This window comes from Drosophila kikkawai, chromosome X, assembly GCF_030179895.1.
Source record: "Drosophila kikkawai strain 14028-0561.14 chromosome X, DkikHiC1v2, whole genome shotgun sequence".
NCBI lineage: Eukaryota > Metazoa > Arthropoda > Insecta > Diptera > Drosophilidae > Drosophila > Drosophila kikkawai.
Window position 1 is genome coordinate 15,245,365 of NC_091733.1, and position 16,334 is coordinate 15,261,698.

The 16,334-nt window shown below is 40.6% G+C and overlaps 1 protein-coding gene across 2 annotated transcripts; it reads left to right on the top strand.

Moving 5' to 3' along the window:
* Positions 1-12,838: 12,838 nt before the first annotated feature.
* On the top strand, positions 12,839-14,932 carry run (segmentation protein runt). Of its 2 annotated transcripts, none has more exons than XM_017174580.3 (2): positions 12,839-13,750; positions 13,991-14,932. In XM_017174580.3, the coding sequence occupies exons 1-2, from the start codon at positions 13,036-13,038 to the stop codon at positions 14,917-14,919; spliced, it is 1,644 nt and encodes a 547-aa protein (XP_017030069.1). In that variant the 5' UTR covers positions 12,839-13,035; the 3' UTR covers positions 14,920-14,932. The 2 variants fall into 2 exon arrangements, with proteins under 2 accessions (XP_017030069.1, XP_017030070.1); XM_017174581.3 differs by having other exon boundaries at positions 12,839-13,741.
* The last annotated feature ends 1,402 nt before the right edge of the window (positions 14,933-16,334 follow it).

Here is a 16,334-nt window from a genome sequence, read left to right on the forward strand (position 1 = left end):
CCCTTCCTGTTTTCTGGCTAAAACTCCACTGTCGCTTATATAACGTTGCGTTTTGTTAAACAAACCATAAAAATTTGCAAAAAGAAAAACGAACAAGAAACGAGTAAAAAACAAATGCGCGGGGGTGCTCATGCTCGAGCAAATCCTTTTTTTTTTTGCCTGTTGTCCTTTTTTTTTTGTTGTTGCAAAAAGTGTTCAACTGTCGCGGAGTTGAGAGCTGAGTTCCGAAGTCAACAATGGTAGGTAGGTGTCCCAGTGTCCTGTGATAGTCCTGGGACACAGGGAAAACATTTGGCTATACATTTGAATCCTTTTCTAAGCTAAATTGAGGAAAATATTGGAAATAGTTTGAAATTTAAATGATATTTATTTATTTAAGTGGAGGAAATATATTTTTGATTTTTAAAATAATTTTTTAAGTGTATATCTAGCTTGTATATATTTTTAAAATAATTAATTTGTTATAAAAAATTTAAAAATGAGAATAAATCAAATTTAGGATTTATTTTGAACTTATAAAATATTTATTATATATTTTATAATTACAATTACATGCTTGTATATTTTAATATTGTATATAATAATTTTCTTAACCCATTTTTTGCTGTGCATAGCTGCTAGCGAAGGAGTTGCCTTCGGGTTTGGCAATTGTTTGGTTTACTGAATGCGCCATAAAAACGTCAACGGAATTCGCAATCGCAATCACCTTTTGTGCCGCTTGAGTGTTGCCAAGCCACCTCCCCACCCCAGGCTCCCCTTTTCCCACCCCCTCGCCTTCGTGCACCCCAGATCCCTTTGAATGCAAAATGGAATGACAGCCGGCAAGGACGTTGCTGACAAACCCGAAACGCGAAAATGTCAGCAAACAGGGCCAAGAAATGTGCAGGAGGGTTAAGCGTGAAAGGGGGTACACCGTGTGGGGTTAAGGAAACGCCTCAGTTGAGCACTTGCAGCCCCCGGAAAGGATTACTTTGCAACAAGGAAGGCGGCGGTGGGGGTGCGAATAAATAAACAACAGCCGAACACGAAACGTTTTGCATACGGAACTCAACTTTGGGGGTAGCCCAATGTAATCATGCTAAGCATACAAACGAGTTGCGAAATTAACCGTGTTTCCTTCGTCCTTTTGATACCTATTTTTAGGGGAATTTTAAGCCAAAACAGGATCAAGGGTTTAGCTTTTAAAAAGAGGAATTAAACTGGGGTCTAAAGTGTATTTTTTGAATTTTTAAACAGAAATAAATTAGATTTTAAAGTAAAATATATTTTTTTTTAATTAGGAAAAGTTTTAATTTAACCCTTAAACAAGTAAAATGATCAATTTAAATGATTTTTTTATATCTAGCTTAAAGGAAAACAACCTTTTCGCCACTCATTATACCCCTTTGTACCTTGTAGACTCGTACCCCTTGCACCTTGTCACCTGTGAGTGTGTGTGAAGAGCCTTGTGCAATCGCTGTCCATATATTATGACACCTCCCAACGCCAACTCCAAACCCTTAGGCAACATCCCACCCACAAAAAAAGGGGGTTCCCCCTGAAAGCAATCGCAACTTGGAATGGCAAACAAATTACATGAACATGGAAATTCTTAGCGATAATGCGCCATATCGGGGGAGTACTTCGATTTCGTTTTTTGGGTTTTATTTTATTTTTAGCAGACTGTGGGGAGCCGTTTTACGGTTTTTCCTCTGCTCACAAAAAAAAAGAAGGGTCAATACAATACAATAAATGCAAGGCTAAAGGGTTGTAAAACTTAATTTTTTGACTGTATATTAAAAGGTAATTTTTTGTTGTTAATAGGGATAATAAAATATAAATAAAATATAAAAAATATAGAATTTTACAAATTTAATTATTAGAAAATCTTTCCTTTATTTTAATTTATTTTTACTATACTTTTCTCACATTGCCTTTGTATTTTTCCAACTCTTCTTGGTATATATAACCCTACAACATTTTTCTAAATGTTGATTAAATATTTTAAATATTTTTGCCAAGGCTTGTTTTTCTTAATTTCCACCTTCACACTTGACTACTTTTCCCTGCTGTAAGGAAACTGGGGGGTTCCTCAGCCATTTTCCGCTTGCCTTGGCTTCCCTTTTTTGTTTTCTTTCTTTTTGTTTATTTTTGTTTATAGCCCAAGTGTTGGCATTTTTGATTGTTTACTTCGCGTTTCTCTTTTTTTTGACAAATAAAATGTCAAATTATTAACACAACAAGGATTCGCCACTTCCTCTTCATTTCTGCTCCTGCTGCAATTTTTTTTGGTTCTTGTTTTCTGGCTTTAACGAGCGGCTGTGTATTTTCGTTTTTTTAAGGGGGGGTTAGAATGTGAGCACCACCCCCTTTTTTGTGTTACAAAAAAATCGCGACATGTTGGCAATAAACAGCAGGTGGCGCTGGCTTCGAGAGAAAAAAAAAAAGGAAAACCTGGAAACCCTGGGCCATTTTTCCCTGGCTGCTCCAGTTCCCTGACCAATTTTTAGGGCCCTGTTCTCTCTGAAACTTCTTGTTTTAGCTGCTTTAGTTTTTTTTTTCTATTTTGGGTAGAGTGTTTTTCTTTTTTGTGAAATTTTTATGAGGTCATAGGGATCAATCCATCATAAAGATGCGCTCGGCTCACCGCCACCACCCGCCTCAATTAGTTTGAATATCCTGCCTCCCTCCTCCATCTTTTTAGGGCGAAAAAATTCAAAAATTCCAACTTTTATTGCTGGCCAAAAAAGTGGAACACCAACGCCGCAGGACATTTCGGACTTCTTACGTAAGGAGGACCAATGTCTTTTAGCTGCTGGGCATTTATGGCTGCTCTCGTTTTTACACATCTTAGGTAATTTTTAGGCCAATTTTTCCGTGGGCCCATGAATGAAGAGGCCAAAAAGAAGGCCGTCGAAAAAAGAAAAACGAAACAAAAAAAAATTGGAATTCCTTCGAGGAGGCGCAGAAAAAAATGCAAATTATTACGCAAGTCCTTCGGCTTCTGGGAATTTCAATTTGCGTTTCTATTTTTTTCGTTGTCTCGTCCTTTTGTAGGTCAGTTCTCGGTGCGGAGATTTATGGGCCTCGAATTTTGAGGTCCTGCCAGGACCTGATCTAGATCTAAATAATTTTTATGATTCTTTTTTAACAAGCTGCCCATAAAAACCAACTGCGGAACAGGGAGAAGAAAGAAAAAACTGTAGCAAAGTCAAGAATTCCTGCTCTGCATTTCCTCATAATTGCTGCACAGGATCCTCGTCCTTCCCTGGAAGCCGAATTTGCACTGTGTCTGCAATTGTTGGCCCATAGAAAAAAACGATGGCATCACAAAAAACTGCACTAAAAATTGGTCAAAAAACTGGAGCACACGTTTTATGGATGCGGCCCATTGTCATTTCGGCTTTTGGCTTTTTAGCCACAACTTCGATCGTCCTTTGTCCCGCTGATCTTCCAGTGTCCTTGTTTATTCTGTTTTTTTCCTTCTGCGGTTTAGGTGTAAAAAAGTAGGGCAACGATTTTATGACATTAGGTTGAGGGGAAAATTCGATAAAAAATTATGTGAATGATAATTAATTTATTTTATATTAAGATATAAGGGGTTTAATTTAATTAAGTAGTTTATATCATTTAATTTTATATTTTTTATTTATTTATAAAATATTTAGCGGGGGGGGGGGTAAATTAATATATATAATTTTTTATTGCATAAAAGAGTTTTTAGATTTAAATATATATTTTTATTATATTTAAAAAAATTAAACAAAATTCTATTTTACATATATTATTATTAAAACTAACATATAATATTATTTAAATTGTTTCTTAAAGTTTAGTAAAAGAATTTAATTAAATTTGTTATAAAATTCATAGATTTAACGAATTGTTTTTTGTTAAAAATAATTCTGATGTTTTTTACTGTATTTTATTTCCTTTTTTTCTTGCCCATTTAATTAATTATAATTTCCAACACTTTGGAAATGCTATAAAAAATCCAGAACCAATTTTCTTATGCTTTCCCTTGGTTTTTTTTTTTGCCCAAGACCACATACCAGGATCCGTTTACATTTTTCACACCGATTATATCCACATTTTTATTATTTTTTGCTTTCGCCATAACTTTTTGCGGTCATTTTTGGTTTTTCCGGTTTTCCGGCTTGCCGTTTTTCCCGGCTTTCCCATTGTTTGTCCGCTGATTAAATGTGCGTATTTAAATCGAGATGTGGAGTTAATCAAGCATTTTTGGTCAAGTCAATATTTTTTTAGCGGTTACACCATTGACAAACTGCCTCCCACATTTCCCGCTTTTCCACCTCCCCCTTTCACTGGTGGTCTCTCTCCCTCTCTCTCTTGCCCACTCTCTCTGTCTCTGTCACTGTGTGTGTTGACCAATAACCAACCACGGTTAACCAGACAAAAGGCCACAAAAATGCCACGAAAATCCCAAACTAAAATTGCACACAAACAACGGGACGCCAAACAAATGGCTTAACCCCACAGTGCCCCACCGTCAGCCCCAAGAGAGACAGGGATGGCCACAGAGAAAGAGAGAGAGAGAGAGAGCGTAAAAAACTGCGCACAGATGGGCATAAAAATGCAAGGCAATTATGCATACAAGTTGACAACTTCCAGTGAGGGGAAGGCGGGCTGGGAAATTCAAGGGGGGTGCTCTAGGGTTAAGGGAGCACACAGCGAAAAAAGAGGGGGTTCCCCTGCGGGTTTTATATATTTAATAAAAAATAGTAGCTATAGCTTGATTTAATTCACATAAATCGAAACTTAAATTTTAAAATTGATACTTTTAAACGATTGTTTAAGTATATTTTTAGTTAAGTTTTAAATATTTAAATATGTATTAACGGGAATGTGTCAAATTATACATCAGAATTCTATTTTTCCAGTACAACCAAGTGCCAATAATGGCGCGGAAAACTCTTTAATGTCAAGCTTCTATGTACACTTTCTGTTGTTATTTTTTTTCTTTTGTTATTATTATTCAGCGCCCTTTAGTTGCCGTCTTTTTCTCACCCAAGCTAGCCGTCTCTGTCTGGCGGAGATGCTTGAAAAGTTACGACGACTTTGGCCAGAAATACAAACCAACAAACCGCGTTTTGATTTGCAACCCTTGGCAGCGGGCTAAGACGGGCCCGACCAGAGAAATAACCAGAAAGTGGGTGGAAAATATGGTTTACCATTACCCTCTCGTTCTCTCTCTCCCTCTCGAGCTTAATATGTATAAAGATCTCTCTGTCTCTGTCTGGCTAACCCCCCCTCTCTCTTTCAGACAGGCGCAGTCTTCTCTTTCTGGCAAAGCCAAAGCCAAACTAGTTTTGTGGCCGCAGCTGCCGCAGCCTTTTGCACCAACCCCCTTTCCCCTTTACCCACCCCAGCCCAACCCTCCCCCCCTTAACCCAACGCTGGCCACCGTGTCCTCGCGACCACCCCTTTTAACCCACTCGGTGTCTGGCTCTTTTTTGGGGTGGAAATAAGGACTAAAGGACACTGATGAAGGCAGCAAGGCGAAAAAAAAAAAAAAATAAAACCTACCAGCAACAAAAATTAAACACGAAACAGGAGCATTTTCCAAGACGCGCTCTCCAATTTTCCAGTAAAGAAAGAGACGGGGTGCTGCCAGAAGAAAGTGCGAGCGAGAGCGAGGGAGAAAGCGAAAGAGAGAGGCAAGCTTGTTAAAAAAGAGTTGTCATGGAGCCGCGTGCGGCGAAGAAAGGGGGGACGACACACAGAGGCGTCCATTTTGAGGGGGACGGAAATATAAGATATATACAGTTAAGATACTGAATATCAGATTTAAAAGTCTTTGAATTAAAAATTGCTTAGTAAAGGTATTAAAAAATATATTAAAATAAAAATAAGATTGTCACAAAATTATTTTTATGCTAAATATGGTAATCTAACATAAAAATCCTATTTAAAAATCAAATTTATCAAAAAAGAAATTTAAAACTTTAATATGAATTTAGGTAAATTTTAAAAATAAAATTGAAAAATAAATATGTGAGTTATACATATTTTTAAAAGGTCAATCATTTTTTATACCAACTAACTAAAAGAACCCCCCTTTTCCGTCTAAGCCCCTGCCTGGGAGAAAATAATACTACAAGAGTGGCTGGAAAAATGAGGGGAATGTGGCAGGGAAAAAAATTTGCAAAAACATGTGGGAAAAATCAAGGAAAAGCTGCAGTAAAGCAACGGAAAAGCGGAACACCAAGTCCATGGCTACGTATAGAGCTCCCCTGCAACCAAAAATTGCGGCATTTGAGGCATCTGTTTGCCACTTCAAAAATGGCCGCCAATTATACGAAACCCGATACTATTTTTCACATACTATATATCAAAATGGGAGATGGAGACGGAAACTGGTTCCGTTCCGAGATTCCGTTTCCTGCCAGTTATCGCAAGGGGTCGCAATCGCATTAAATGCGAAGTTTTTAAGGGCGGGCTTAACGGATTTTCAGTTTTAATCTGCACATTGTCTGCCCATCAAAGTCGAGGGTTTGTACATACCCAGCACACACTACAGCTACAGTGAAGCGTGCTATACATATATATGCCATATCCCAGATAATGCCGCATATATACCATGTAGCAAGAGGACATGTCTCAATCACAAAAGCCAAAAGTTGCAGTTCAGAAGTTAGCGCCGGGGGTAAAGAAATCAGGGCAAGAACCGGGTTTTTGGGAAAGCGGAAAAAGGCGGATTGCTTGGTTGGTAATGGGAAATTTATTTGAAATAAATCCGCTTGGGAAAATCAGGTTGGTTAGGGTTTAATTTTATGCATACTGGTTTTTAAAATATTTAAAATAAATATAATATTCCAAAATTTAAAAATAAAAAACCCCTAAGGTATTGCAAGTCCTTAGGGATTAGACTAAAATCAAGCCATTTCCAAGTTTCCAAAAGTAACCAAAGTTGTAGTTCATTAAAAGATATACAAAAGGATCCCATCCCGCCTTCTGTGGAGAGGTTCCTTCGTCTTTCCTCCATAAAAACCAACCCAAAACATAACCCCAGATCCTTTGTTGAGCCCACAAAAATAACAACTTGCAACACTCTCTTCCTCTTTTTCATTGTTAAAATTTTTTTTATACTACTTCTTTTGATATATTTTTTAGACAATTTGTAGATGACATTTGTAACAATCGCGAGGGATCATTAGGATTTCAACACCGATCAAGCAGCTGCAGATGGTTTTTCACCCAAAAAAAAGAAACATTTTCCTCCCTCCACTTTCCCTTGGGCTAATTGTCGCGGGCCCCGAAAGAAAACTCTCTTACTATTCTCCCAAAATGGTTATGGATCGCCGCTACTGGCAATTGTTGGCAAGGTAAATAAGCAGGGGGGCTGGAAAATCGAGGAAAAACGAAAATGAAAATGAAAGAAATATGTTTGTGTGCAAACAAGAAGCACAAATGATCGACGAAATAAATATAAACAAAATGTCGTGACATGTGTCCCAAGGATACGGCCAGGAAAAGCAGCGTACACGGGCCAAAAACAATAAAAAGTGAAGAAACAGCAAACAGCTGCCCAGGAAAAATTGTGGCTTGGAAAAGCGGGGGAAAACGAGAGAAAGACCGGAGAGCGAGAGGAGTGAGCCAGCCAATGCTTGGGCACCTAACCAAAACACAATTTTGTGGGAGTGTCGCCAAGGTAAAAAAAAAAGAAAAACCAAAAATAAAAAAACGAAAACTCAGACAAATACAAAAGCAAAAACACAGAAGGAAACCCAAACCCAAAAATACACTCATTCCCCGCTTTTCCACCCCCAAAAGTAAGACAAAAAAATCACTCAAACACGCGTTTTCCAATGGAAAGTGGTGAGCCGAGCTGTGGTGTAATTTTTTCCTAGGGGTTGCTCGGCCCGTCCGCGGGGGTGGGGGTTGCTGCTGGCCGGGCAGCGACGTCGGCAGCGACGCCGACAGCGCCACAGCCAAAACAACAAACCACAATTCACTTACACAACGCCGCAGTCGCCGTTGCAGCGCTGCCGCCGCTCTGCCGGTTTCTCTCAGTGTTTTCACTGTGGTGGCAACTTTTTTGTTGGTTTTATACAATTTTTTTTTTGACTTGAAACCGAACGGGGAAAATTGGCAGGACGAATTTGTCAAGTGCCCTTTTATGGTTAAAATTGTATAAATAATGATTAATAATTTTTTTTATTGTTTAATTAGGCTTAGTTAATTTTTATATTTAATGTAAATACGGGAAAAATATTTTTAGATATAGCAGTTTTTTTTTAATATTAAAAAATTTTTTAGAATATCTACAAGTTTTTTTTTTTTGGGCAAAACAAATTGAGATAAATAAATTTAACGCCTTGTTAATGTTATTATTGTTTTAAATATTTTGTTGTTAACTTTAAAAATTTTAGCATTGTTCCAAAAAGCGTTTTTTTTAATATTTTTCACAGCCTGTAAGTCTTAAATTATTTATGGTACGTTTTTAAATAATTTTTTAAAGTTTCTTAAAATATTCTTCAAAGTATTTTCTTATAAAATCACCAAAAATAATTAAACAAAAAATTGTTTTAAAATATTTAAACCAATTTAAAACATTACAAAATATAATTGAATAGTTAAATATTAATTCAAAATTTTTTAATATATTTTTAAACTCTTGAAAGTATTTAAAACTCAATTCTTAGAACATAAATACCCCAACAACTTCAGGGTATGGCTATGCCTGACGATTGGGAGCCTCTTTTTCTTTCATTTTCTTTTTACGAGAATTTCCCCTGCACCACTGGAATTTCCATGCGGTGCCAACAGAGCTTTCCTCTTTTCCCGCTGCTTTATGTCTTTTTTCTTCGATTCAGTTCTTTAGGCGCTCCTTGGCCTCAGGATCTGTGCTTTAGTGTTGCCTAGTTAGCAGGTGAGTGAAGAGCTCCACGGGTAAAAAGGGAAAGCGAGAGAGAGAGAGAGAGATGAAAGAGAGAGCGGTCTGGGGGGCGGAGCCAAGGTCTCCCTCTCTCTCTCTCTGTGTTTCTTGCGCGATCGCTTAACGCTTGGCTGCCGTTCGCTCTATTAATAAATCAACCCCTCTGTGATCGGATATATATATTCTGTTTTTACCATCTGCTGGCCAACGGTTGGTTACCAACTGAAATAAAAAATAAAAAACTAAAAGAAGAGAGATCCTCCCCCAGCCCCCGAGGTCAGCTGTCTCTTTTCCTCATACTTTGCCTGAAAAAAAAAGGGAGGGATCTTTGGTATAATGCAAATGATTGATATGGTAATTGGGGGATGGAAGGTATTATAAGACCTTTGGTATAGTAGATCACATTTATATGTTCTTTGAATATTCAGCACTTTCTAATAGTTCATGGATCGCAGTTTTTATAAGATGTCAGTTCGAGTTGTGATCGGTAAGCAATATTTTTATATTTATACATGTATTTTTAATATATATTGGGATATCTGGGGTTATTAAGATATCAAAGGTTTCATATATTTTGGGGTTACAATTATTTGAAATTTATTTGGGAAACATGGAAGAAATTCATAAAAAGTATGACAAGGTTTTTAGAATTTTGAAATGTTAACAGTATCTTGAAAATATAACTATATATTTTGATGGATCATTAATAATAACTAGCATAGTAAAAAGATCACAAGGAAACCTTTAAAAAAACTGCCAACCGATCTTAAGCTTAATATTAATCTTAAAACTTGGTTTTGAGTAGTTTTATATTTAAAATTAAACTTAATACTAACTAGCTTTCTATATATTCCCAATCTTTTATTTCAACTAAAATACTTCTCTCTAAGAGTTTTACAATTAATTACAGTTAATTTACTATAAGGCTTTTCTCGACCCGGTCTGTATGTTTAATCCCTTCGCAGTGATCCGGGCTTAGAGCCACACTAAAAAGCGAAATCCCCTGAGTTTTTGGTAAAATCAGGTAGCTGAAAATATCGCGGATGGGCGTATTTTTTGTGTTTGGCCCATAGTTTATGGCCCGTGGCGGCGGCTAATCGGCCAAAATATTTGCGGGGCGTGCTGGTTAATCCGGGCGATTGACTTTCATAAGCAAAGGATTAAGATTGCGCGGTTGCATTACCTGTTCTTGGTCCTAATATACCTGCCCCGAGTGTAGAATATAGTTTTCTGTTTTTCCCTCCTGGCTATATGTTTTTTTTATTTTTGTGGGGAGTGCCTCAAAAATGGCAATAAAAAAGGGTTATTCTTGGCTCCTGTGGAACAGTACAGTTACTACCTGTTAGTCAGTTGGCAACATTTTGTGATTCCACGAGATCGGGAAGGATCTGCGCGTGCTGCGGCGGCTCCTGTCGCTGAAAATTGCCAAGGAATCGCAGCAGGATCCAAAAAAAAAAAGCGACAAGCGGCGGCGGTCGCGCTGATTTCCAGGGAATTTCGCCCGCGTCCTTGTCGCACGCTCGCTAACCTGTGAGCGACCTATGTGTCGCTGCAAAAGGACCCCAGGACCCGAGGAACGCAGGACCTAAGGTCCCTCGCAGCAAGAGGCCGCGCGCGTACAATGGCGCAGCGCAGCCAGCGACGACTGAGGCAGCGGCAGCAGCGATTTATTGGAAGTGTGCGTTGGATTTATCCTGCTGAGAGCGGCGCGTTCTCGCGACATTTTGGTTGGTCTTCCTCCTGGCTTCCCTCCTCCAGTCCCCCCCTCCTGGAAAGGGCTCCATGAAAAGGGCAAAAAATAAATAAAAAAAATAGAGGACCCTGTGGCCTCGTTTTTAAGGTTGTTTTGGTGGGCCGCAATTTTTTGGCCTGTCGGGCATTTGATTTGAGAGATGCACTGAGCAAATTAAAGCAAGTAAATGGGTTTGAAATAAAATTTAAAAATATTTAAAAATAATTATAAATAATACTTAAGAAAATAGATAGGGTTTTCTATTTTTTATTTGCTGATTTTCTTTAAAATGTAGTAAATACAATTCTTCCGAGTATCACACTTCCGGATCAGATCAAACCTGATCCAATCAATGATCTGGTTTTAGCAGGCAGTGAAAATGGAAACGAAATTGTAGACTCGAGCGAGGATTGCGCCACAGACAAAAAGCTGGAAGAGAAGGCGCACAAATATTTACATGACTAATCGCAGGATAATCGCCCCGATTAGCATCAGGATTAAAGCGATCCTGGGCAACGAAATTAAGATAGAGCTCGTGTTCCGGACAAAGGGTGTTAGTTGGATCGCAGTTTCCCGATCAGGGATCCCAGGCCAGGGATCAGTGTTGATCGAGTTTCGAGATCGTTTTGAATGGGACAAGTTTTTGGGCGGCATCGATGGAAAACATTGGGTAGGAATATAGCTAGATGGGATCAGTATCGGTGTGCCGTAATATGATCAGCCGGGGATTTCCGATTACCTTGAATAACACACTAATTTTGAGACATTTACACACACAAAGGATTACAACCTACTCTTTTGAAATAAAATAAAGAATGAGCAGCTCTCAGGTTCTGTATGAAATTGATCATTTATCATATTATATGAATTATTTGTTTATATATTTTAAAAGGATCACTTAGAAGGTATCATATATTATAATGCGAGAGTATTTCTTAATTTTAAAGAAAGGGTTGAGATAGTATTACCTATAACACATTTGAAAACTTTTTTTTAAGGAAATTTATATAACCTTTATTTGCTCTTCTTTAAATTCTTATGTTTGACATATGGGGTATATATCTCCTTATTTTTTATAGAGATCATAATATTCCTTAAAAATAAAACAGGATGTATTTCTAAATAATCCTTATAAAGTCAAGAATATATCTCATTCCGGAATAAAATCTAGTCTATAATATGTAGAGCTTGTATAAGATCCCTGATCCTGAATAATCCCTAATAATATTTCGATTTATTCCCCACTTCCAATCGCTGTTGCCAATGATCGCCGTTGTCGTCCTGCACGATCCCTTCGCCGTGGCCTAATTGAGTCCTCATGCCCCGTCGGCAGGACGTCGCCCCCTTGTGGGGCAGAACATTGCTCTCCCTCTCTCGCTCTGGCTAGTCCAGTGGCAGGACCTCTTGTACCTGTGCCAGGACCTACGCCGCCCCCGTCGACACTCTCCCTCCTCCCCCCTGCTGCCAGCGAAACACGCGCCCCGCTGGAATTGGAAATGGAAGGGAGAATGGGAAATGGTAAACCTGGGAAACTGTTGCACGACCGTGCGTTTTCCTTTTGGCGTGCGTGAAGAAGAAAAGAAAAACACACACATTTTCCAGACCGCCCGCTGCCGGCCAGCACTGAAAGAGAGAGAGCTCGGCGGGGGGAGCGAGATAGAGAAAACGAGAGATTTTTCTTTTTGAGTTTTTCCTTTGGTGCAATTTTTTTCAGCGACTTTCCAGCCGGAGAGACAGAGAGCGCCGCCGCGACTCGACTCGACCCTCTCGACTCTCTCTGTCGCGCATTTTTATTTTTCCTTTTTTTTTTTCTTTTCCTCCTCTCCGTTTTCACTGCGCTGTGTATTTCCCTCCCTCCACGAACCGCAATGGAAAAATGGGAAATTTTTCCTGTGGTTGTTGTTGCGGCGGCAATGGTGGTTGCTCGATATACACACATACAGACATACCTGCGCCCCTTGCACCCTTAAAAGTGTGTGCGTGTGTAGGTAGCCAATACCGCCCAGGACAATGCGCGAGAGCGGGATGGCGCTCGATGGAAGCGGGCAAGGTATACAACGGCAGCGGCGACGCCGGCAGCGACGGCCCGGCCAGCAGCGCAGTCCACTTTAAATACTGCCAGCGATCGCAGCAGAGAATCAGTTCACTCAGCGACTTTAGCGTGTCGAGAACGCACACAGCAAATATATATATCGAATCCGAGAAAACCGAAAGAGCCGGAGCAATCCGCCACAAGAAACGTTCGAAAGAGACCCAGAGAAATTTTGAAAAAATACCCAAAATCACAATAATTTTTTTTGAAACACCAACTCACTCTCAGCCGCGTTGAATATTTTTTCCAAGTGCATATATACACTGTAACAAAAGAAAGTGCATTCAAGTGTGTCGTGAAATACAGCCAAGGATTACATTATTCGGATACAGGATGCATCTGCCAGCGGGTCCAACGATGGTGGCCAATAACACACAGGTCCTGGCCGCAGCGGCGGCGGCGGCAGCAGCAGCGGCAGCCATTTCCGCCGGAAATGTCGTTGGCGCTAGCACAGGATCGAGCGCCGCCAGTACACACAACACCTCCGCGAATCCGGCGCACAATACCAGCACACATTCGGCCAGCAGCACGGGTAGCTCCACCCCGGATCTTAGCACCAACAACTCCACCTCCAATTCCAATTCCAACTCAAACTCGAACTCCAACTCCAATGCGAATGCCAAGATGCCCAGCTCGATGACGGACATGTTCGCCAGCCTTCACGAAATGCTCCAGGAATATCACGGCGAACTGGCCCAGACCGGCTCCCCATCGATCCTGTGCAGCGCCCTGCCCAACCACTGGCGATCCAACAAGTCGCTGCCGGGTGCCTTCAAGGTGATCGCTTTGGATGATGTACCAGACGGCACTCTCGTGTCGATCAAGTGCGGCAACGATGAGAATTACTGCGGCGAGCTGAGGAATTGCACCACCACGATGAAGAACCAGGTGGCCAAGTTCAATGATCTACGCTTCGTGGGACGATCCGGCAGGGGCAAGTCCTTTACGCTGACGATCACCATTGCCACGTATCCAGTGCAGATCGCCAGCTACAGCAAGGCCATCAAGGTGACGGTCGACGGGCCGCGGGAGCCAAGAAGTAAGCAAAGTGAGTTTTTTAGTTTCCATTATGTTTTCATTTTGAACCCCAAACCCGAAACCCAAATCCTTAAAAGAAACCTAAAGATACTTCTTATCCTTTTGGATACCCCAACAACAATCCTCTCAAGTTCAAAATCCTCTCCAAGTTCCTCCACATCCTCCCATCCGCTCCCTTTATGATGAAACGCCTTTCTCTCCGAATCGTTCTTTACTAATTTTCCAATTTTCCTTTTTTGCATCTTTCCAGGCTATGGCTATCCTCATCCCGGCGCCTTCAATCCCTTCATGCTGAATCCCGCCTGGCTAGATGCGGCGTATATGACCTATGGGTATGCGGACTACTTCCGTCACCAGGCTGCTGCCCAGGCTCAGGCCCAGGTGCATCATCCAGCGCTGGTCAAGGCCGCTGCCGCCTCTGCCTCCGTTTCCCCGAACTCTCAGAACAATGCGGCGGCCACGCAGTCCTCCTCGGGCGGTGCCGCCAACTCCTCTTCCTCCTCCGTGTCATCTCTGGCTCCCGAATATGCCGCCCATGCCCAGGCGGCGGCAGCAGCAGCAGCAGCGGCAGCCGCGTCAGCGGGTCAGCCGGCGGCCATGATGCCATCGCCACCAGGAGCAGCACCGGCTGCAGCCTATGCCATGCCACAGTTCCCGTTCAATCATGTGGCCAAGGCCACTCCCCATGCCTTCCACCCGTACAATTTTGCCGCAGCGGCGGGTCTTCGGGCTCGCAACGCCGCCCTGCATCCCCACGCTTTGCAAACGACGGAGGCCGCCCAGCCCAGTCCGGCTAGTTCGCGGCCATCCAGCTCCTCACCGACGCAGAGCCACCAGAGCCATGTGCTGCTCAAGCTGAACACCTCCATCGAGACTAGCTCCATTCACGAGCAGTCCGCCTCCGATGCCGACTCCGATGACGAGCAGATCGATGTGGTCAAGTCGGAGTTTGATCTGGACAAGAGCATTGACTCTACGCGCAGCTCGCCGGCGCACCACATTGCTCCGATCACGCCGATCCGCATGCGCTGTGACCTCAAAGCGCCGTCGGCGATGAAGCCGCTCTACCATGAGACCAGCGCCACGGAGGTGCCATCACCGGAGACCACCTGTATACCGGCGGCCACCAAGCTCAAGAGTGCCGCCGTCCAGCAGAAAACCGTGTGGCGTCCCTACTAGGAAAATCTCCTACCCCCCCCCCCCCCCACACACACCCCCTCCCAAAGAAAAGTGATAAAAACTGGAAAAGCGGCGGCGCAGAGCGGCAAGCAAGCAAGCAAAAAAAAAAAAAAGATAATTGTGATATAGTGTATTAAGTAAAGACGCCTCCGGCCGGCAAACGGAGCAGCCTCATCAGTGGAAGGATAAGCAGGAAAAGCATCATCATCAGCAGCCGCAGCGGAAACCCCAACCGACAGCGAATAGAAAAAAAGAAAACTCAAACCCCAAGGACTTTGAGCTCCGGCGAAGTTTTATGCTCGATTCATAAAATCGTGCGACGAGTTCGAGCCCAGAAGGAGTCTCCTCCCATTTTTCACAAGATCTTCCCCGGAAAATCTTCAAGAAAGCAAAAGGAAAACACCAAAAAAATAACAACAATTTTAGTTCAATTTCCCAACATTTTATTTTCACAACAAACACACTCTGTATATAGATAACTAGTTGTAACACTCTTTTTTTTTACATATTTTTTTTTGTGGATAATATATGCGAATTTAGCTATTTGTAATTTATAAGTTTAACTAGTCCCTTAAGCGAGAAATCAATTTTTTTGTCTAGCTGTAAGTTTTAGCGCGAAAAGAAAAAAAAACAAAAACAAAACAAAAAATCTTTAACACAAAAAACGAATTTGAAACAAAACCAAATAAAAAACAAAAATCACACACAAAAATTATTTACAAAAAAAAAAAAAACAAGTTGAGATGTTTTTATTTAACAAATCGGGAGTTAGGTTTTGGATACATTTTCTATAACTTTTCAGGTGGAAAAATCATTTACAACTTTTGAGTTTGTTTTGAAATGTTTTTCAAATTAGAAGAAATATTTAAAAAGTTTTAATATTTACTAGAAAAATATTCTTTAAAATTCAGAAAGCAGTTTATTCACTAATGAGTCACCTCTTTTTCATTACTTTATTAATACATTTTATATTTTGGAATATAATATAAAATATATGTTTTTACAAATTATTAACTGAAATTATCTATCGTAAAATCCAAGAACTTTATCTTCATTCTCACAAAATTACCCACGAAAACAAAAAAATAATTAAGAAATTCCGCAATCAATTATCAAAGTGAGCTGGTGGGAAAACCAACCACAAATTATTCGTTTTTTTCCTTCAACTTATCTTTCGAGTATTAACGATAACAACTACTCGTATTTGCGGGGGGAAAATCCAAGTGTCTGCCGGCTTCAGAAGGTGAATCAAAAGTAAGGCCTATCGCTTTATTTATCAATTAAAAAATACAAGTAGAAAGACAAAGAGTGGTAAGCATTGCTCTATTTATTTGAATTATTTATTTTATTTTTAAAAATTTCCTTAACTATTTTGAACAACTAACCAGCTTAACTTTCAAAATCATTCCCCAAGA